Consider the following 23459-nt stretch of genomic DNA (forward strand, 5'->3'; position numbering starts at 1 on the left):
TTCGTTTACTTTACAGTCTTGCAATACAAAACACCTTACTCGTTTACAAGAAATTACTAGAAATTATAAATAATAATAGTCGGGGGTTATATGGGAAAGTGAATGCGCAAAACATAGCCTCTTCCTTTCCAAGTCAACCTCATCCCACACTTGGTGACCCCTGTTATCGCTAACGAGGCTCTGGCGACAAGCAATGATCATTGGTCTCTATTTTGCTTTTATAGAATTCTATACAACGACTTTGATTTGGTAGTAAATACTACAGCTAAAAGCATGGATTTTTCAGTAGACAACTATGAAGGTGGATTTTTTAGAACAATTTTTAGGGGACTACATCTTGACTTTTTGGGGGTCTATTACAGCTACAAACATGGATCCTTTAATGGACGTTTTAGGGGGACGGGCTATCACAGCTAAAAGCGTCGATCTTTTAGTAGATGGCCATGAATTTTAGCACCTGATGGCCATGAAGCTGCTAAAGAAGAAATTTCGCTGCTTTTCGGTTATGTGTGTGTAAGAAAGTAAGTCCGTAGTCTGTATTTTTTACATTTTTTATAAAATAAAGGCAGTTGTTTATTTTCCTTTGCATTTCTGCGAACTACTTTTGCATAATTTCAAGAAAATCATTGACATTTCCGCCTTTTTCATCTCCAAATTAATGGCGATGACAACTCAACGATAATATCGTTGTCTTCTATTCACCGTAAACGTGTAATAACAATGACCTACGACAGTTCTGTATGCTTTAGCCATTTTCAATTACACAATGCGTAAAGTATGGCTAACACAAGAACGGATTGGACTGTCGTTCTATGATGATGTGGGTCAAGGTTATTTACGAGAAATCGATATGGAAAATTATATTGTTGATATAATACCAACATTGGCACAAATAAGTGGTTGTGTTCAACCCTCATTTCAGAGTTTCTACGTATGTACTGTGGTAAAGACATTCTTTTTCTTTTTGGATCCTCTCCATACTGGGCGTATACGTATACGTGACATTTTAGCGTCTGGTCTTTTGACTGAGCTTTTAGAATTACGTGATGGGGAATCATCGAAAGAATCTCAAGAACATAATTGGTTTTCAATGGCTTCCGTGTTGACAGTTTATGGCAATTATTTAAATCTGGATAAAGATCACAATGGTATGTTGAGTAAACAAGAGTTGGCAGATTATGGTTCCGGCACGTTGACGTCGGTGTTTTTGGATCGTGTTTTTGATGAATGTCGCACCTTTGATGGTGAAATGGATTATAAAACCTTTCTTGATTTTGTTTTGGCATTGGATAATCGTCATGAACCACAATCGCTGCATTATCTATTTCGCATTTTGGATGTCCAGCACAAGGGATGGTTAGGTTAGGTTAAAGGACGCGCAGCTGTCGTGTTGGACAGCCACTCCACTCGGAGACCTTATGGTCCATTGTGTTCACTATAGGAGTAAGGGTAGGAGAAAAGAAAAGAAATAATAGCATATCGAGTTTAGAAGTAGGAAAAAGGAATAGTTAAGTAAGTTAGAGGATAGTTGAGAATGATTAAGTAAGTGCTACGGATTGAGAGATTATTTGTAAGGAGAGAGAGCGAGTAAGGAGATTAGCCGTATTAAGATGCTGTAGTTTGTTCGTGTTGAAGCCACTTCAGACCCTTGGCGAGAAGAAGCAGTGTTGTCGGCTCGGCTTGGCAGAATGTTGTCAGAGATGATAACGTATGTTCACCCATTGTTTGAACTCTCCTGGTCCTGAGCATTGGACAACGGCATAATAAGTGCTCAATCGTCTCTGTTTCTTCTTCGTCTTCGCATAATCTGCAGTAGTCAGTGGGGTCATCTCTATCCCATTTGCAGGTCATTGATCTTATCCTGCAGTGTCCCGTGATAACTCCAGTCATTAGTTTTAGATCGGGTTTTCTCATAGAGAGTAGGGAAGTGGTCTTCCTTTTGGAGAGGTTGGGGCAGATTGCCTTTGATACCTTGCAGCCAGGCTCGTTATTCCAGATCTGACCAGCCTTCTCCCTGTATGTTTGTTCTAGGAGCCGCATGAAGTGACACAGGGGTGGCCTGATTGAGTTATCGATTTCGATGTCGTTTGACTCAGATCCGCGACGTGCCAGTTCATCCGCCTTTTCATTTCCCTCGATGTCGCAATGCCCCGGGACCCAGCACAAGGTAACGATTGATCGTAGGGCCTCCAAAGCTTTCCTGCAGTGCAAGACCGCAGCAGATTTGATTGAATGGGATCTAAGTGATTTTAGGGCCGCTTGGCTATCCACATAGATAGTCACCGGTCCGGCTATATCCCCTTCCATGTTTTTAATCAATTCTGCTGCTTTCGTGACCGCAAAGATTTCGGCTTGGAAGACGCTACAATTTCCGCTTAGCTTGTACGAGATCCGTAAGTTGAGGGTATCGCTGTAGACGCCCGCTCCTGTTCCCTTTTCCATCTTGGATCCGTCGGTATAAATCTCTATACCGGGTAGAGGTAGGGAGTTGTGGGTCCAGGCTTCTCTGTCAGGTATCCGAACTTCAATGTCGTCGAAGTGTAATTGTGGTGATATATAGTCACTGATTACCTCCAAACCCACCGATAGTCCAGATTGTCGTAAGATAGCAGCATGGCCGTAGTCGAAGTTACGCCATGAATTTAACTCCTTGAGTCGGAGAGCACTCTTTGCTGCCAACTCCTGTACCACGAGATTCATCGGATGAAGATCCAGTAATACATTGAGAGCAGCCTGTGGAGTGCTTTTCATGGCACCGGTAATTAGGAGAGATGCCGCTCTTTGAACGACATTAATCTTACGGAGAAGGGATGTCTTACTCAAAGCATTCCACCATACCAATGAACCATAAGTTAGAATGGGGCGAACTATGGCCGTAAAAATCCAGTGTATGACCTGTGGTTTCAAACCCCAACTCTTACCAATAGAGTTCTTGCAAGAATAAAGGGCTATAAGTCCTCTCTTGGCACGTTCCTCGACATTCCTTTTCCACGTTAGTTGGTGGTCCAGGATAATGCCAAGGTACTTGGCCTCTAGGGAGAGCTTTAGGGCCACTCCATCCAGTGTTGGTAGGGTGAATGGTTTGACTTTTCTCTTGTTCGTAAATAGAACCAGCTCTGTCTTAGATGGGTTCACCCCAAGTCCATTGTTGTGTGCCCATCTTGATAATTTGTCCAGAGCTCCTTGCATGAGTTCCGATAGCGTTTGTGGGAACTTCCCGTTGATCATTATGACCACGTCATCAGCATAAGCTACAGTCTTTATACGTAGTTGGTCAAATTCCTTAAGTATTTCGTTAATCACCAGGAGCCACAGCAGTGGTGATAATACACCTCCTTGTGGTGTGCCCCTGGTGACAGACTTCCGAATGGAGGTCTCACCGATATTTGAATTGATTATCCTGCCGCTAAGCATTCCATCGATCCAATTGATCAGTGTAGTGGAAACACCTAAGTTCAAGAGTGAATTGTGGATGGATTCGAGTTTGACGTTATTAAAGGCGCCTTCTATATCTAGAAACGCTGCTAACGTATAGTTTGAGCCCATCATATTCCTCTCGATTAAACCAACGACTTCATTAAGTGCAGTCTCCACCGATCTGCCTTTGATGTAGGCGTGTTGGGCAGGACTAATAACACTGTTTCCAAGTTTGGACCTTATTCCTAGGTCAAGCAGTCTTTCTAACGTTTTCAATAGAAAGGAAGATAGGCTGATTGGTCTGTAGTCTTTGGGAAGCGTGTGACTTGACTTCCCCGCTTTGGGGATGTATGTCACCGTGACCTACCTCCACAGAACCGGTGTGAACGATAGACGTAGACAGGCCCTATAAATATGATCCAGGTGTGGTATCAATGCCTCCAATGCATTTTGTAGCATAGCAGGGAAGATACTATCTGGACCAGGTGATTTAAAGGGCTTAAAAGTGTTTATCGCCCAAGCTATTGTTATGAACAATTTAAGTCTTCGGTAGTTTTAAGTATCAAGATATGGACTATCTTTAATTTGCTATAAGCAAGGTTTGGACTTAAATTAGGAAGGATGCGCAAATGAAAAAATTATTATATTGTGAGCGAGAATTAGACAACAGGGAGCCATTAATTTTGCTAGCAACGGTCGGGGGGCGGGTTCGTGTCCTCTTCTACTCATAAACATTCCTTCCTGAACATAAAATGAAAAAATTATTATAGACTCCCATAAATAACATATGCATACAGAATTAAATGTATTGGGTGGACAAAGTTTCTGACCAAATACTGTACCCCAATTGGCCAGAAATAAAAGGAAGCAAGAAAACCAATCCTATGTATTCTATGACTCCAGGTGTTATTCGGAGTCCAAGCCTCTTATCCCCTCCCTACCATTGTCTCAAAGGCTAACCGTTTTACTGAGACCCCAACAACGAATGCTTACCCGATTTTTCTACCTCACCACAGTAGGAAAAATATTAGCACTTAGTGCTCCATCATAGACTACAACAGTTTTTTTTTATTGAAAAGAGAGATAACTTTCAGATAACTCATTTATTCTTAAGATACTTCAAGAAGGTTGTAGATACAGTGTATCACATGTAAAAATCATATAATCCATAATCTAAGCATACATTCGTATATAAAATCAAAAAAAATGGAAAATAATGAAGGTTCAATGTAGAGTTCTCTTTTGATATTACTCAAATTGATAACAACAAAAATAATACAAGATTCCTTCTAAACTTAGGTAAGAATGCTACATATATCGTGACATGGGAGATAACATACTTTAATTTTAGAATTCCTCCAGGAAGAAGGAAGAAGGGAAAAAATTTCAATGATTTGGGTATTTATCTCTAAAATAATTTATAAGAATTCAATTCATAGGTGAAATGCTATCCAAATTTTTTAGAATAAATGCTATAGGAATATTAAACTTGTACGGAACTGGGCTTTAAATAATTAATATATCTTCCGATAAATGAATATCCTAGCCAGCATCATTTAAGCTTTGCAGAGGCAATACCAGGTTTAATAATGAATGGAAGGGTTTATGCAAGCAAATAAAAGGGTAATGATGATGACTAGGATCTTCTACTCCTTTTAAGGATTCTTTTCTTCTCATATGCAAATATTTCAATTTAATTTCTTATTTGGCTTACAAACACACTCACTCTGTTAATCCTTTTGCTGATTGGATGATATCCTTTTTTTCAAATCACACTAATATCGTTGTTCGTCGAGGCCTCGATGAGCAATTGCATTCGTGGAAGGATGTCGCTTTGTTAGATTACCTTAGCTGTAGGACTGGGATAAGAATTATTAGTTAAAATGTTTGCATATGAATACTGAAATCGATTTAGATACGCTAGTAATTAAAAGTTACGAATTTTAATACTAAGAAATAATGTATGGCAGTTTCGGGATTTGAACCTGGGACCCCAGTGATGTCTACGTTATTACAAGCTGCAACACCGGCTTGCCGTCTGGGCCACTGACTTGTTATAATGATTGATGACTATTGCAAAGTTTTGGTGTGGTGTCGTAAAGCTCAATGGGGACTTCCACTTCCGTCACAGACATTCTATTTTTAGAACACCAGACTAGACAGTTTCTTTTTTTTCATCACGAATATTATTGCATGGCAACAGATGTTGAGGGGATTCCTTAGTTGTCAGTTAGGATGCCCAATGGGTAAAATCTTTGTTGTACTGTATAATATCGATGATTCTGGTGGCTTGGTGTTTCTTAATCAATATGAGCAATTGATGGTAAACTTCGGAGTTCCACGGCCAAGATATAATAACATTAGTTGAGCCACACGGAAAGCAATGCTAGGTTAGCACTTTTTTTTGCCCCAGAATAGTGTATTTTTTGGTTTTATTGCTTTGTGGTATGGGCAATTACACAAACGCCAACACAGATTTTGTTTAAGTGGCTAAACAATAGAAAAGACATTTGGCTAACAAATAGTCGTACGAATTTAGTGGCATGATTTCTTACCGAAAGTCCTTATATAAGTGAGAAAATTAGGTGTTTCCCTTTCCCAACGGGCAATGTAAATGATGGTTTCGGGGTATAAGTTTTTTTTTCACAAAACTTGGGTAATTTTTGGTAACACTTTATTAATTTTCATGCAAGTATGTTAGTTGATTATTGAATATGATTTGTTTAATCAACTGGTTTTAAGAATTCCGTAATGTAAACTTAGATTGCCACAATTTTTATGGATTAATTTTTTCTTGTTAAACAGTTTATGAGATCACACATTCATCAATTTGTCAAAGACCTGGAGTTTTTTTTAAGTTAATATGCAATTTACTTCGTGTGTTAGGGTTGAAGGTAGGAAAGGAAAAGAACATTGCTTGATTTGGTTGATGCTGTGAGAGCCAGCGTCTTAATCCCTTTGGAATTCACCACTGCAGAAGGTAGTGGGCATGAGGAAAAAAATATAAAAAAAATGTCTCACTAATACTTAAACAAGATTAGATTTAATCCAAGTCTCCAAATTCAAAGTACCGTAATATACTGTTGGATTTATAAGATTAAAAAAAATATATAAAAAAAATATTGGCTATACTCGGGATTTGAACTCGAATCCCAAAGATCGTGAATCGGGCGTGCTACCCTTGCGCCGCTTTAATTGTTGTGGGTGGCATCGCTAATGGTTTCCTTAGGTTTAAGGGTGGGTGTAGTTAACTGAACATCTTAGCCAAAAACCATAAAAATATACAAAAAGATAAACCGGAACGAAGGGTAATGGAACATAGAGGATCTACTTCCCAGCAAACATATTTTGAAACAATAGATCTAATTAATGAATGATTATAATATTTTTATAATAGGATTATACTATTATTGATTGTTGTGAAGTAGCTTGGTAACTGTGTCTAAAGGAGTCATTCCATTAATGAAAGTATAATAAGGTGCCATAAACTGCAGATAGACCATAATTTGCCACACTATCTTTGTGTGACTTATGATCTCCTCGATGACACTCACTTCCCCTGTGGCTTGGTTACAGATTGGTGGATCGGCTGAGCGATCTGGTGCATCCATGCAGTTGGGAAAGTGGGTTTTGGCCAGGAGATCCAGAGTTTCTAGACCGGAGTTAGTCCATGTGCCATCATCCCGCTTGATACTGCCGATGGATTTAGGGTCCTTCGACAGTACTCTACGAAACCTGGCTACATCCTTTACTCCCTCTATAGACTCGCTAAAGCAGACCCAAGATCTGCGTTTAGCCTTCTTTATTTCGCTGTTGTACTTATTGAAAGATACCTTGTAGTTCTCCCAATCTGTGGACAACTTCGTTTTGTTGGCTTTATTGTAGAGCCTTCTGCTAATCTTCCTGAGATTAGCCAGATCTTTCGACCACCAGACCGGTTGACATCTTCTGCCTGGGTAAGTGAGTGGGCAGGCGGTCTCATAGCTGTCCACCAAAACCTCTGTCACGTGATTCACTGCACTATTAACCTCTGTGGCTGTTTGGAGGTATCGTGATACTCCCAGCTTGGAGCTTACTAGTTCATTGAATTTGTTCCAGTCGGTTTTCCCTGGATTTCTAAATGGTGGCTGTCGAATGCCATTAACAGAGACTTGGAAGAATATCTTCCGATGATCCGAAAAGGAGCACTCTTCCGATACCCTCCAGTCACTGATAATAGATTCGTCTTTATTAGTGAGGGTTATGTCTATAACCTCCCCCCTGATTCTATTTTGAAAAGTGTATTCATTTCCCCTGTTGCATATTCTGAGATTATATTTTAAGATAAAATCGAATACGGACTCACCTCTGGCATTTGTGTCTCTGCTGCCCCAGTGGAAATGGTGAGCATTGGCATCACATCCTAGGATGATGAGGCAAGTGCTACCCATCTCTTTGACAAGCTTCTCCACGTCATTACCCGGTGGGTCAGGGCTCTCTAATGGCATGTAAATGGACGAGAATATGGTGGCTCCATGGGAGCTGCATTCCATCCTTACAGCCGTAATATCACCTCCGCTGAAATTAGAGAGGAATATTAGTTTAAGACTCTTCTTAGCAACTACACAGGTTCTTACCTTGACCGCCCAAACATTGCATTATTTCTTCAAGGGGATACAAGAGCAAATACGTGCTGTCAATGCAGAGGCGTGAATTTTGAAGATTTGAAGGATGAAATCTTTGATATGGTCAAATCAAAGGACCCGTATAAGATAATATTGCAAGATTTGATTAATTGGTAAGTGAATGCAGTTTACATAACATCTTCTTTAGTCCAAAACCTAAATCCACAAAATTTTAGCCACATTTTGTTAGATTTCGGGTATAAAAACTTGTCAGTAGTGTCCCAGCAAAATGTTCGATGACAGATCATGAGTTGAATCATAGGTGCAAGTGACTTGTCATAGGTGCAAATTTAGGTGAATCACCGATGAAATTTACAAGGGAGTGACACCTGATTTCACCTGTTCATTGTCATGGCATTTTGCACCAGTTCATTGTCATGACATTTTGCACCAGTTCATTGTCACGGCATTTTGCACCAGTTCATTGTCACGGCATTTTGCACCAGTTCATTGTCACGGCATTTTGCACCAGTTCATTGTCATGACATTTTGCACCAGTTCATTGTCATGGCATTTTGCACCAGTTCATTGTCACGGCATCTTGCACCAGTTCATTGTCATAGCATCTTGCACCGGTTCATTGTCATGGCTTCTTGCACCAGTTCATTGTCATGGCTTCTTGCACCAGTTCATCGTCATGGCTTCTTGCACCAATGCTTTGGATCCGGATTTTTGCCAATCAGAAATAAAATACGCAATACAATTATGTAATTTGTTGAATTAATTAATTTATTAATTTCAAAATTATATATTATATTAATCTGCAATATCATATTTATCTCTTCCGATGGCTGCAAGATACTTCTTTCAACTTGGGGGTTCCGTTTTTCCAATATTCGATAAATTATGTGTCAATCTCTGAACCAAGCTCATCGTTTGGGAAATCTAGTATAATTTTGAATTCTGTTATTTTATTTCAAAAGAAAAAGCTTATCCTGTAATAGTTACCACGTTATGGTCTCTTTTATACTTATTTTACCGATCTCCTACTTTGCTTCTCTCACTTTGCATGCCATGCTTGTGATATCGTGATCTTTCCATTGGAGTTTTGTTCCCTCGGGTCGCATAACGTCAAATGGCTCGTATTCATATGCCGGTGGCATCTTTATCCATCCTGTTAACATGGCCCAACCAACCCAATAATTGCAGCTCGATATGTTTTACTATATCGGTGTTGGTCGGCTGGGGAAGCTCGTGGTTTATAGACCGGGTCTTTTACATACTTCTTTTTAATATCCACAAAACGAAACAGGTTTCCAAACAAAAAAAAATTTTCTTTTGTTTTATGTAAATTTACATTGTATTTTTAATTAAAATATATAAATTTTGCCACTATCGACCACTTTCATCTGACTTTTATTTTCATTTTAACAATTACTTTTGCAAGTACACAATTATTCGGGTATATGAGTATTTGATAATTTATTGTGCGGTTACTTATCAATTTATTTGAACTCATGATAATATTGTGACAAAGATCGGATCTTTCACGACTTCAATTGCACTCATGAAAATTCGATGAAAAAGATCGGATCTTTCATGACTTCGATTGCACTCATGAAAATTCGATGAAAAAGATCGGACCTTTCACGACTTCAATTGCATTCATGAAAATTCGATGAAAAAGATGGGATCTTTCACGACTCCTTTCGCACTCATGCAAAAGAACCAGTGAAGTCATGATTTCACATGGAATCACTTCCATTTAATTTTGCTGGGGTTATACTGTATTCCATGATGTAGTAAACTTCTTACATCATGCAGTATTCATTGATATTAGAAGAGCCTTCTATTGTCCATTCGAGAAAGTTTTTTTTTTGGCTATAGTTTTTATGCCCTCCACCATAAGATGGTAGATGTATTGACTTTGCCATTCCGTTTGTAACACATCGAAATATTCGTCGAAGTACCAATAAGAGTATATTCTTGTTCCTACTTATGTATGTCCGTTGAAATAAAGAGATGCCGTTCTATGGGGTCTATGTCAAAATGTGGACCCATATAGCACAGTTTCAATACCAAACATCCTACGAGTAAGATAAACTTCCGTGCCAAATAATATTGAGATTGAACTTTATTATTTGGTGCGAAAGTTTCTCTTACTCCTAGGATGTTTGGTCCACGTCCCTATATAGCACTCATAGAAAGGTCCCTCACGATTTTCGGTATATTGAAGATTTTAGCGTCATCATCAAAATGAAATGGCTAAAAATTTGAATTTAGCCTACGATGGGGGTATAAAATATTCCAGAAGAGAATTTTTGGGATAGGTCCACGTTTTCTATTACCTCCCGGTTTTTTGTCTTTTGAATGTCGTGGTATTTGGGAGTTGTTGTTTTTGTAGCAGCATGAAATCTACGTTGAAGCATAGTGTTGATGTTGGGTTGGCAGCCGCTGGCCGAAACACTATGGTTTCAGGTCAATACGGTACGTAAGAACCCGCTGCCGTGGGATATATATAACGGTACCTCCCGATTATCGGCATTTTCGGAATATATGTAGCCGCGAGCAGTAGAATTAAAGGTAGAACAACTGATGGATATGAAAAGATCACTTTTCCAGAACGATGATGCTCCAGCACCAATTCCTGAAGTTGAAAAATTTTATGTGACCATTAAGTTATAAAAGCATGTAAATGTATATTTTTTGTCCGACTCTAAGTGGATGAAAGCGTGTGCGCATTAGGTTTTTGCGAATGGAAATGTTTGTGTGTGTGTTAGGTTCAGGATGCGTGACTGCCATACTGACAGCCACTCCACTCGGAGACCTTGAGGTCCATTGAGATCATCCAGACTATTGTTGTTATTGGCGATTGATGGTGTTTTTGTTGTGATGTACTTAGGTGAATCCGGTTATTGTGTTGAATATATGGTGATTGTGTGCATGATGGAGATGATGATTGTTGCTGTGTTTGTTATTGGTGATTGCTGGTGTTGTTGTTGTGATGTAGTTAGGTGAATCAGGTTATTGTGTTGAATATATGGTGATTGCGTGCATAATGGAGATGATGATTTTTGCTGGTTAGGGTGTTTGTAATGGTGATGCCAAAGATGATGATGTGAGAGTTCCAATGCTATGTGTTTGGGATGTGGTTGGTTATGTAGGAGGTTTGGATAGGAAGGAGAGGGAGAAAATGGAAATGTACAGAATAGATGAGAGGAGGGAAAAGAAAATAAAGTAATTAGTAATAATCAAGAGTAGGAGAAGAGTAAATTAAAGTAAGGAAAATATAGATATAAGTAAATATGTAAATATAGGTATACTACATGCTACATACGGATGCAGATTAAGTCCGCACTGTCCTGCCCCAGAGCCACTTAAGGCTCTTGCAGTACGCTACCAAGATTTTTGGGTCGACAGAGGAAAAGTAGGAAAGAGATTCAATCACGTGTACACCAAAAAGTAAATGCCTTTTGACAATTAGTCTAGGACATTTACATAAAAGGTGCTCAATTGTCTCCGTTTCCTCCTCATCCTCACATAGCCTACAGTACTCAATGCTGTTGCCATCCCACTTGCACGTCATAGATCTAAGGCCGCAGTGGCCAGTTATGACTCCTGTGGCGATCCTGATCTCCGACTTGCATAGTGAGAGAAGGGACGCAGTCCTACGCCTCGAGATAGCCGGCCAGATAGACTTTGATACCTTACAACCAGGTACGTCCTGCCATATCCTTTCGGTTTTCTCTGCGTAGAACTGTCTAAGCTTGCCGAGAAAATAGCAAAGCGGGGGTTTGACGTAGTCCTCTACCATAAGGTTAGAGGACTGGGAGCCACGTCTTGCTAATTCGTCAACAATCTCGTTTCCCTCAACATTGCAGTGCCCTGGTACCCAGCATAGCCTAACACGTGAATTACAAGTTTTTAACAAGGACCTACAGTTTTGAACAATCCTAGATTTAATAGTATAAGACCTTAGCGCCTTAAGGGCGGCCTGACTATCTACATAGATTGTGACTGCCCTACCTGTTTCGTCCGTCAGTCCTACTATTAATTCTAAGGCCTTCATTACTGCGAAGACCTCCGCTTGAAAGACACTGCAATTCGTATTAAGCTTGTAAGAGCGTTTAATTTTTAGCTCATTGCAGTACACCCCCGCACCAGTACCTTCGACCATCTTAGAGCCATCAGTAAAGATGGAGAGGCTATCGGGTAGTGGCCTGCCATGCTCCCATTCACTTCTGTCAGGGATATAGACCTCCGCTACATCAAAATGCTAGCATGGCCAGACCCTGAAGTACGCCATAGATTAAGCTCCTTGAGCCTCAAGGCACTACGGGATGCTTGATACTGAACAGAAGCATCCAGAGGGTGGATGTTCAGTATTGCACTCAGTGCTGCTTGAGGGGTGCTCTTCATTGCCCCCGTAATAAGAACTGAGGCTGATCTTTGCACACTAGCTAGTCTAGACAAATTTGACTTACTATTCAGGGCCTGCCACCAAACAAGACACCCATAGGTCAAAATGGGGCATACCACTGTCGAGAACAACCAATGTACGACATTTGGTCTCAGACCCCAACTCTTACCTATCGAGTTCTTACAAGAATAGAGTGCAATTAGACCCCTTTTGGTGCGCTCCTCTGTGTTCCTTTTCCATCTAAGTTGATGGTCAAGAATCACACCCAGGTATTTCGCCTCCGTAGAGAGATTCAACTGCACTCCATCTAGTGTTGGTGGTACGAACTCGCTGATCTTTCTTTTCCTAGTAAAGAGCACCAGCTCTGTCTTAGCCGGATTCACACCCAGTCCATTGTTGTGAGCCCAGCGTGAGAGTTTAGCAAGTGCCCTTTGCATTAAATCAGATAATGTGGTTAAGAATTTCCCACTAATCAGGATTACCACATCATCCGCATAAGCAACTACCTTTGTTCCTAAATTGTCGAATTCCAAGAGTATCCCATTTATCACCAGTAGCCAGAGCAAGGGGGATAAGACTCCCCCTTGAGGTGTGCCCCTGGTGACAGATCTCCTAATAGAGCTCTCCCCAATATTAGAATTGATCAGTCTGCTTCTAAGCATACTGTCAATCCAATCTATCAAGATAGAGGGGACACCCAGTGATTCTAGAGCGAGATGAATGGATTCGAGCTTCACGTTATTAAAGGCACCCTCTATGTCCAGAAAGGCAGCCAAAGTGAAGTTCGAATCCCCCATATTCTTCTCTATACAACCTACGACACAGTGTAGCGCTGTTTCTGTTGATTTACCTTTAATATAAGCACGTTGAGAATTGCTTATGAGGTCACTGCTGAAGAAAGTTCTAATTTCTAAGTCTAACAACCTTTCCAAAGTCTTTAAGAGAAAAGAGGAAAGACTAATCGGCCTATAGTCTTTAGGCAGCGAGTGACTTGGTTTCCCAGCTTTGGGAATATAGGTCACTGTCACCTCTTTCCATAGTGCCGGAATGTGCGATAGTAGTAAACATGCCTTAAAAATCTTCTGAAGGATGGTTATCAGCACAGCCGGTGCATTCTGAAGCATCGCTGGAATGACACCATCAGGTCCAGGAGACTTATATGGCTGAAAAGTACTTATCGCCCATGAGATTTTGGGATAGCTTATTAATCTGTTGACAAGAGCCACCTCCTCGGGCGTGCGGTTCCTGCTTTCATACACACCCAGTGCACTCGAGCTGGCATCCTCACTCCCAGGGAAGTGTGTGTGTGTTACTTAATAAATATTAAATACAATATAGATGCGATCGAGCGACTACGGGTTCGTTATTTCTTTAACTTTGTTCCTCATAACACAAGTTTTGGATTTAAAAACATGAAATTACTGCATTCGTAGAAATTAATGCTCTATTTGTTTGTATATGAAAGAAATCCTGTCGCAGCTTGTAGGGATCAACCAGATGGCTTGCTTGCTTAGAGATCCATAAGCACCTGCTTATGAAATATATCAAACGCATTTTTCCTAACTCTGTTGGATTGCATCGAAAGATGTAGTGAAATCCTGACTCCACATTAAACAACTTCCAATTTTTGTTTTTACTGGGTTCAGATTTCTGACTAAGGACACTTGTTAGAACTAATTGAGATTGTCCTTAACAACCGTTTGTATTAAGAACAGTTTTACATCTTCATTGGTTTTATCCATAAATTCTTGAAAATAAAAATAAATGTTTCAGGTTGGAGTTTATTTTTTTTTTTAATTCGAAAGAATTATTATTTTTTTGTTGTTTATTTTTAAACGTGCTCTTCTGTTGGTAGGACGTTATAAATTTTGTGTTTGCCACTTTTGTTGTTGTTCTTTTTTTTCTTAAATCAATACATTCATCAAATCTCTTAAGTCCAATTGTTTTATTTGAAGGTATAATATCTTCTTTTTTGTTTTCTTTGTATACCAGTCTTTATTTAAAAATTTCTTTCAATTCATGTTTTTCTTTTGTGTTGTTGTATTTATCATAACGCTCGCTCGCTATTAAGAATCAAATAAAAACTTATATTTAAAGAAATAAAAAGATAAACAAACAGAAAACATTTTAATAAACAAAGGGAAGGGGTTGTTTTTTTTATTAAACTTTGTTTTTAATAAATACTTTGTTTTTTTTTCATATTTTATGATAATGTATTATTAACTTTGTTTTTTTTTTTTAATAAACTTAAATTACATTTATATGATTTTTTTTTATAAATTTGTATTTTTTTATTTATAAATTTGGATTTCTTTTGAATAGTTTTTTTGTTGCTGTTTTATTATTTATGTTTATGTTTAAGAATAATAATTATTATAGTTATAAATAAAAGTATTACAATTTAATTGCAATACTCCATATATGTGGGGGAGTAGGGTCAATAACTGTATGATTCCTTGCTTGTTTTGTTATATTTTATATTTTAAATAACTTTATAAATTCTATCTTTTATATGTATTTATGGTATGATTAAATGGGGGACAGAAAGGTGGACACCAAAATTTGCCTGTATACAAAAAAAAAAAAATCTACAGAAAAACAAAATTATGTTTTAATCTTTTTTTAACTAGCTACTGTAGAAAAAAGAAAGATCTAATCTCACAATAAAGAGGCAGGTAGGTATGGATGGGGTCATGAATGACGACGAAATTTCTTTTGTAACACATATTTAATTGGTGGGCATAATTAGGAGATTTTGCAGATTTGGGGACTTTGGTTACAATAATGAATTTTTGATGTTGGATAGGGAGGGAGAGGCTTTTATGAACGTATGTATGTATTTGCTTTCCTACGAGTTAAAAATAAAATAAACAATATCGTACAAAATAGGTATTTTTCTTCTTTCATTCTGTTTGCTTTTAATATTTGTTTTATATATAAATTAAGCTTCTAAACCATATTCTCATGTTTGTAATTCTCAATATCCTTATTTTTGTTTGTTTTCGCTTTCACACACACTCACATTATTTAAAGTACAAATCAACCAAGTACTTTTCCTATTAATAACATTAGTTAATGATAAACATAAGATGTAGGTAGCTTGAAAAGGTATAAAGGAGGAAAATATATAAAGAGGATTTTTGTTTTTTTTTTTTTCTTTTCTTTTTTTGTTTATAAACATTACAAAAAGGCAACAGAGAATAGAGCTAAAGGACATTTTATAAGGAATCTTTACTTCCGTTGTTGTTACTATTGGTTTCATTTTCACTGCCAGTTGCCGGAGTTCAATATACAAACCTATTCATATTATTTAGCATACTGTTGCCACCACAACCACTGGCCGGCGGTGGTTGTTCATCTTCGTCATCATCAAAACTATCTCGTCGTGAGCCTTTATTTTTTGCTATTGCCGCCGAAGAAGCATTTGCCAGCGCTGTATTAGCTTTGAATCGTCGCATTTTTAATTCTTCCGAGAATGCATAGTTGTCGTGTGTCACCATTTCCCTTAGATCTCTTGGCAATTCTTCCAATGTTAATGGTGATGGTACATCGACTTTTATCACCTTTGTAGAGGCTGATGTTTCCGGTGTTTCATTCGACCGCGCACCCATTTGATAGAACAGTATGTAGGGTGTATTGGGTGGTGTTAGATTGTGTAATTCTTCGGTACGTGAGGGTGTAACAATGCTATCGTTGAATTTGTACCATTTATTTGTGGCATCTGCTGCATACGTGTAATAATGTCCAGAATCCATGCTAAAACCGGAATGTACTACACCGGCATAGATGTCATAGTGTACGGTGGCAATTTCTTCAAGACTTTCGGGTGAGCACACTTTCAATGAGACCTGCAATAAGAAGGAAAGAACATAAGGAATTTATATTGCGATATAGAGGTGGTATGATCAAAGCAATTGCCCTCTAGTGGGAAAGATCCAATATTACAAGAGAAAGGCGCTTGAACAGACAGCCAGCCAATCATACGGTTAAAAATGGTTTTCACATGAAGCAATCGCTGACACAATAAACAAGTATGGTGTGAATGCTATCCTCGGAGTCCATCTACTACCACAGTGGAACATCAGCGGTATATACTATGCAGTGTAGTTTTGGCTCAACAACTATAGAAGAATTCTTGGGAAGGTATTCTGTCTATAGAAAAACTCTTGGGAAGGTCTAATGTAAATGGAAGACTTCTTGGGAAGGTATTCCATTCACAGAAGACGTCTTTTGCAGGTTTTTTATATGGAAACCTGTTGAGCATGTCTTTTGGCTATAAAAGACTTTTAGTGAAGGTCTTCAATCTACCGAATACCTCTTGGAAAGGTCTTCCATCTACAGAAGACCTTTTGTACGGGTCTTTTGACTATAGAAGACTTCTTGGGAAGGTCATCTATCTACAGAAGACTTCTTGCGAATGTTTTTTGACTATGGAAGACTTTTAGTCTTTAGACTTTATGGAAAGGTCTTCCATCTACAGAAGATCTTTTGTACGGGACTTTTGACTACAGAAGACTTCTTGGGAAGGTCTTCTATCTACAGAAGACCTCTTGCGAATGTTTTGGGAAGGTTTTGCAGCTATGGTAGTTCTCTTGCGCAGGTCTTTGGACTATAGAGGACCCCTTGGGAAGGTCTTCCATCTAGAGAAGACCTCTAGAATAGCTCTTTTAAAAATAGATGACGTCTTGGGAACGCCTTCCATCTACAGAAGGCCTCTTAGTAAGGTCTTCCATTTACAGGAGACCTCTTTTGCAGGTCTATACAAGACCTCTTGGGAAGACCTTTTTGGCCTTGGAGGCTTTAGTATTATTGGTATTGAACTCGATGTCTGCTGTGAGTTACTGCATATTCCAATCGGAAAACATTGAAATCAAGAAGTCAGCCCTTAAAGAAAGAATGCCATTCTTGAAGCGATTCGGGGGCTAAAAGTTCTATAAATTTCTATTTGATATCCCTTGAACACAAATGATGGAAAGTAGGACTGAACGAAATGCTACACAGGTAGCGTTGCACTACCGTAAAAGGCACTTCGCAAAAAGCTGGGATGCGAATGAGGGAAATGGAAACTTAATTAAAGGTTACCCAGGTCGGTGTTTTAACCATAAACAGTGGGAGATGGCTAAGGTGTTATGCATCCGTTGGTATTTTTCCATACGAACTTCGTTGATGCGTGGTTAAAGGCATAAGTGTGTACCGGTATGATTTGAATTGTACTGGTATGATTTTAACCATCCCACAGGTAACTAAGGTTATGCACGTCCTAAAGAAACTGCAACTTTTTGGCTGAGTTAATGGCGTAAGTAGAGCCCAAATTGACAAATAAATTGCACAGGGATTATTTAAACCATCCGTCCTAAAGGGGAGTGCAACCCTAGAGCCGAGTCGGGAAGATTTTAACGAGAACAACTGGGAAGATATCTCGGTGCCATTCAAGCCCAAATTTACGAATGAATTGCACCGGGAATTATTTGAACCATCCCACAGGCAACTAAGGTTATACCCGTCCTAAAGGAGAGTGCAACCCTTGAGCCGAGTCGGGAAGATTTTAACGAGAACAACTGGGAAGATATCTCGTATTCAATCAAGGATATGGATATCACTGTAATTCCATATTACTAATATGGCTCAATAATCCAGATTGTAACTTCTTTGGGAGATATATCATATGCCGTTGTCGTCATACCTACCCACTCCTCTACATCCCCAACCACGAAAAGTAATATAACCAGAGAAAGGGGGTAATCGCACGCTTACGGAAGGGCAGAGCAGTATTATAACAATTTGGTTAACATGATCCCAGACTGAGTGTCTTAAAAGCGGAATTCCGCGACATTCGTCTGAAACTCAGGTTCGAGAGGCGTTACAAAACGTTTTCTCTCCATCGATCGAATCTCATGCTTCGATGGGATGTAGCCCCAGATCCAGTGGAGTTAGATGAGTAAGTTTGGCGGGCAGTTGAAAAGGTGCTTTGTGTCGTACGTGCCCATACCGCATACTGGGCAGATATTTTGCACGGCGCATTCGATTTCCTCCCAATAAGAATTTAGGCGACTGCAATATCCCGAGCGTAGTTCAGCTAAATCTACTCTAGTTTGTCGTGGCATTTGACGCTCCTAAGCTGCGATAGATGGTGGATTTACTACGATGAATTTATTCACACTATATTTGCTTATGGCCTAAGCAATTGCGTCCGTGTGAATGCTATTTTAACCTGCTTGATATACCTGTTGATCTAGGGGTTCTCTCCTGTATCGTTGGACCTCTCCGTCTAGAGCGTGGATATCCTTTCTGATTTGCCTGAATGTGTCGGGCCTAGCCAGTAGATGGTGATTGGGATGGCTCTCACGGTAACACCCAAGTACTATGACGAAAGCATCCCATTGTGTTGCTGTACTGCCTCCTCATGTAGATGGTCCACTGAAGACTTGAGGAGGCACCCACCCTGTTGCTGTTCTCAGGGCGACATTGTGACAAGTTTGAATCTCTTTCCAATGCGTATCAACCAAATTCGGGGACCAAACTGGAGCCGCATAGCTTACCACAGACCGACCTATCGCGTTATATGAGGTCAACAAGGTTTCTTTATCTGCACCCCAAGTTCTGCCTACTTGAGGACCTTGTTCCTACTTTTCAGTTTGTCGCAGATAGCTGTGGCGTGCGTGCAGGATGTGACACCTAAAATTTTGGGGCAGTTTGTGGTCGGAATTCTGCTACCGTCGACCACGACCTTCCAAACTGCGCTGTCCATGTGATGAACAGAGTGGCTGTAGATTTTGTGGCGGAACTCTGCATATTCCTCGCGTGGAAAAGTTGGTAAGATCGGTTAAATAGAATATATCGGTTATAGAATAAATAGAATAAAGAATATTTCGCCTGTGATTTTCATTGGGTAGCATAGTTGGGACCTGCATCATTAGGTCTCTAACTTTATGGTGGCAAGGTTTTGAAGTTGCAGACTTCAAACTGGAATGGCCTGGAAAACACATCTAATTTTCTTTTTATTTTTTACCAGCAGACCCGGGTCTGCGCTGCTGGCCCGTCGCTTTGAGTTTTAATGACAACTTTTTATGGACTTTATGCTTTACAATTCTAAAATAGGTATTTTCTACCTCATTTCTTCGGGTCCATTATCAAACCAAGTTTATTGTCTGTAACCTTTCTTTTCTCTTACGGACTTTGACGGATTTGTTCGCCCATTTATGCTGGTTAGGATTTATTATCTCCCATGTCCCCTATCTTTATCCTAAAACGATCTTTTAAATAAACCCTTGGGAAACCTCCCACCTCCTCTGATATTCATATAGTATACATTGTCACTGCAAACCTTGAGCATGTGCTGTAAATTTCATGGAAATCGGTTCAGTAGTTTTGGAGATATAACATATTTGAAAAAGGAAGCGTGGTCGGGTCTTTGCGTCCAAAATAAGTACGTAAGATTGGGTTATGGCGAACATTTCACTTAAATTCGTAGCCTATTTTTAACGGGGGCCATCACTGTACATTTCCTGACAATTTCAGGAAAATCGGTTCAGTAGTTTTTGTAGAAGAGATAAAATTTTAAAATTAAAAAAGTGGGTGTAAATTTGGGCGTGGTCAAATTGTCTTTGCATATAAACCTAAGGCGAACATTTCACAAAAAGAATTATCCAAATCGGTCCAGCCTTTCTCAACTGATGCCATTACCAACTAAAAAGATTTGATTTTTATTTATAAAGATTAATTTATCGTTGAGGTTGAGTATTTTTCCTTTCATTCCTTTTCTATCCCAACCCTTATTTGTACGCACTAGGATGAACAGAAATGTACGAAGGCCCCGAGTGAAGTAACCACTCTTTTTGATAACAGAAAGGCTAGTTGAAGCAAGGCAACATATTTTCTCGCAGAAGACACACAACTATTATCCAATTGAAATATTTAAATAAAATTCACATAATTCACTCACCTTTTCATCATGGAAAACTTTGTGCATTAATTTGGCACGCATATGATATTTTTGATCATATTTGAAATGTTTCAGTGTCAATATTAGATTCTTTGGCGCACTTATAACATTGATATAACGTTCAGCATCCGATAGTTTCTTGCAACGTTCACAAAAGTATTGATTATCTCCATAGAGTTTTTCGGATGAACAATAGTATTCAATAAGATCCTGTACTGAATAATTGGAAGCACAATCGTTTTTAACATCGGGAAAGGAGAGTTGCAAATCACGAAAACTATCAATGTTACAACTTTTCCAGCCACATGTTAAACATTTATAGGTGGTGGCCAATTTGCCAGTGAATGTCTTTTCGATTGTCGAATATGTTGTTGCGGTTTTTGCTCCCGCTGTAACAGTATTTGTGGCTGCGGCTGCAGATGTTAGATGTTTTGAAGTTGTTGAATGTGTTAAAGTATTGTCTTTAGTGGTTTGTTGTTGTGGTGTACATAAGGAATCTGCGGCGGCGGCATCTGCGACTGGAGTAGATATGTTTTGGCTATTTATTGACATTTGTTTCTGTTCTACAGCCTCCTTGAGTTCTTCATCATCGTCTAGATCGTCGTCGCCATCATCATTACCACCAACATTGTCATTGGGTTTACACAGAGCAGATGCCCCCCGTGAATCGGAGGAATTCATGCTTGTGTTCTTGTTGGCTTTCTTGCAAAAGGCCATTTCCTGTTCATGTAATGTTTCCAAAAGATAACCCAAAAACTCTGAGCTATCTTGTTGGAGACCAGGTGAAAAACCCGGTGGCCTGGTGGCATTTAACACTTTGGATGGTGTCAATTCTTGGCGGGTAGAATACAGCATTAAAGCTATTTGTTGTTGCATTTTAATTAATAATGGTGACTTGGATTCAGATAAAAGAATTTCTCGAGTAAATCTACAACACAAGAGCATGTTTAGAATTAAGAACCAATTCGAATACTCAATATTACTTACTCCTTTGTCATGGCCAAAGCCTGTAGAACGCTGTTCATATAACAGGTATTACCCAAATTAACCAAACCCACTTTGGCATTACCTTGATTCGAATAGTTTTCCACTCCCGATGAGTCAAACGACTTATTGCCATAGGCATAGCTTAAATAGTTACTCGATGGTTGAAAATCCTTCAGGGCCAATTCAAGCGATTCGTACATATCATCGTAACGATAAAAGCGTACCATTAAAGCACTTGTTCGATCTACTAACTGCTTTAATATTGCCTTGGTGCTTTCAGCATACTCTTCGGAACTATTAGACTGCTGTTTCAGCATTGTTATGACCCGTGGAAAGCGAGGTATTATCTGTAACACAAAAATGGAAATTAAACAAATTACAAAAAAATCCCTACCGCCACCCCTCCTTACCTTATGGAACACCTCAGGTGTTTGATCTGTAGATAACATATGGAATACAATTGGTGCCACTTTAGGCCTTAGTACAGGTATAATCAACGAAGAAAACAGTTGATCTATATTCTCCAATGCAATTTGATCGGCCAGAGTTGTCTTTTGTTGTTTTTGCAATCCGTTCAATATGGCCATTATCCAAATATTTAGATTTTGACAAAAATTGCAAATACGCAACCATTCGCAAAGTAAACACACTGTTTTACGTATACTTTGATCGGGAACATCATCGTCGAGTAGTGACTGTACAGCCTCAAATATCATATCCGTACTAAAGAGTTGAAATATCACAGCCAATGCACACGAGGGCTGTTCACCATCACTCATGGTAATCAATTTACATACCAAGGGCAAGAAGGTGTGATAATAGATCACCTTTTCATTATTGTTGGCAAAAAATGCCCCCACCTTGGCCATATCGTCTTTGAAACGTTTCAAATCCTCTGCCGATTGTCTGGGTACTTGCACTCGGGCCAATTTCAAGATCAAATGACTATAAATTTCCACCATTTTCTTGCTCAAATCCATTTCTTGTTGTTTCTTCTCCACCAAATCTATGAGTTGCAAGATTTGGGCAATATCAGTGGTCTGCTGGTGCGACATGGGTGCCGCATTACTGGGAACACCGCTGACATTGGCCGATGCTGTGGCATTCAACTTTTTTGCCTTAGCAAATGCTCCGGTGTTGCCACTACAACCGGGTAATTCGGCATTACTCGTCACTCCCATGCCGGATGGGTTAAGGCCACCTCCTCCACCGCCATCACTATTCGTGCCATTCGTATTCATTTTCTTTGATTTTGTTATTGTCCCGGTGGATTTGACACCGGTTCCATTCACTTGATTAGCATCCCCTGATGAACCATTCGAATCAGTGTTGTTTTGTTTAACAGCCATAACGGAAATAAAAACGGGAGATGTGTCCTGCCTAGGATTGTTGTTACTGTCACTCTCACCAATCAGCAAAACAACTCCACAATCTCACCACAACAGTTTGATGCAAAAAATTCCTCCTACAACAACCAACAACAATAAAAAAAAGTTCGACCTCGTCGACAGTTCAGTTCAGGTGTCCTTGATCTGTTGTTATTTCGCTAAGTGTGGCAAAGACTGGCGGTGACGGATGCGTCAACAACAACTCACTTCGTCTGCTGCTCTCTGCTACTACGATGATGCACTACTGAACAATGAACTTTTTCTTTTTCCCCAAAACAAAAACTTATTATATTTTGATCTGGCTGTCGCCGCTTTTTCTCAAACACACCAATTTGCACAATTTTCTTTTCCTGTTTTTTGTTTGTTTTATTTTGCTTCAATTTTGTCACTGGAATTCTTCGCTAGTTGTTTGTGTGAAATTTATGTATCGTATTTTTACGCCTTTCTTTTCCTTGCACTCTTTTTTTTTGTTATGTCTGCTATTTTTTCACTCGATTCGATGCTGCTGATTACGTTGAGCTTTTTGTGGGATAAAGGATTTCCGATCTGTTTCGTTTCTTTACTTTTTTAGTCTATTTATTTGCTCCGAAAATTAATTAATTAACAATTACAATTCGTTTATTATTGGTTGATTTGGTAATGGAAGATTATCGGGTATTCGCAGGGGATCTGTAGATCGAATAGTGATGATGTGAGTAATC

At 39.2% G+C, this 23459-nt stretch overlaps 2 protein-coding genes across 2 annotated transcripts; one reads left to right on the top strand and one right to left on the bottom strand.

Moving 5' to 3' along the window:
- Positions 1-273: 273 nt before the first annotated feature.
- Positions 274-11927, top strand: LOC141386686 (serine/threonine-protein phosphatase 2A regulatory subunit B'' subunit gamma-like). The gene is given in 5 exon segments (XM_073955606.1): positions 274-301; positions 750-1366; positions 8026-8101; positions 8104-8194; positions 11903-11927. Coding segments are annotated over 5 exon segments (837 nt in total).
- Positions 11928-15333: 3406 nt separating this feature from the next.
- On the bottom strand, positions 15334-23459 carry DUBAI (Deubiquitinating apoptotic inhibitor). The gene is made up of 4 exons (XM_073957198.1): positions 21781-23459; positions 21371-21717; positions 20384-21311; positions 15334-16289 (listed from the first exon to the last, which is right to left on the bottom strand). The coding sequence occupies exons 1-4, from the start codon at positions 22717-22719 to the stop codon at positions 15726-15728; spliced, it is 2778 nt and encodes a 925-aa protein (XP_073813299.1). The 5' UTR covers positions 22720-23459; the 3' UTR covers positions 15334-15725.

Source organism: Musca autumnalis, unplaced genomic scaffold (assembly GCF_047663935.1).
Source record: "Musca autumnalis isolate F117 unplaced genomic scaffold, ASM4766393v1 scaffold_5, whole genome shotgun sequence".
NCBI lineage: Eukaryota > Metazoa > Arthropoda > Insecta > Diptera > Muscidae > Musca > Musca autumnalis.

Bases quoted from the DNA above. Each gene is read 5' to 3' on its own strand.
- DUBAI (XM_073957198.1), bottom strand. From the start codon at position 22,719: ATGGCTGTTAAACAAAACAACACTGATTCGAATGGTTCATCAGGGGAT. The intron at 21,718-21,780 runs GTAAGGAGGGGT...TTTGTGTTACAG, and splicing joins CACCTGAGGTGTTCCATAAG to ATAATACCTCGCTTTCCACG. The intron at 16,290-20,383 runs GTGAGTGAATTA...TTCTTATTGCAG, and splicing joins AAGTTTTCCATGATGAAAAG to GTCTCATTGAAAGTGTGCTC.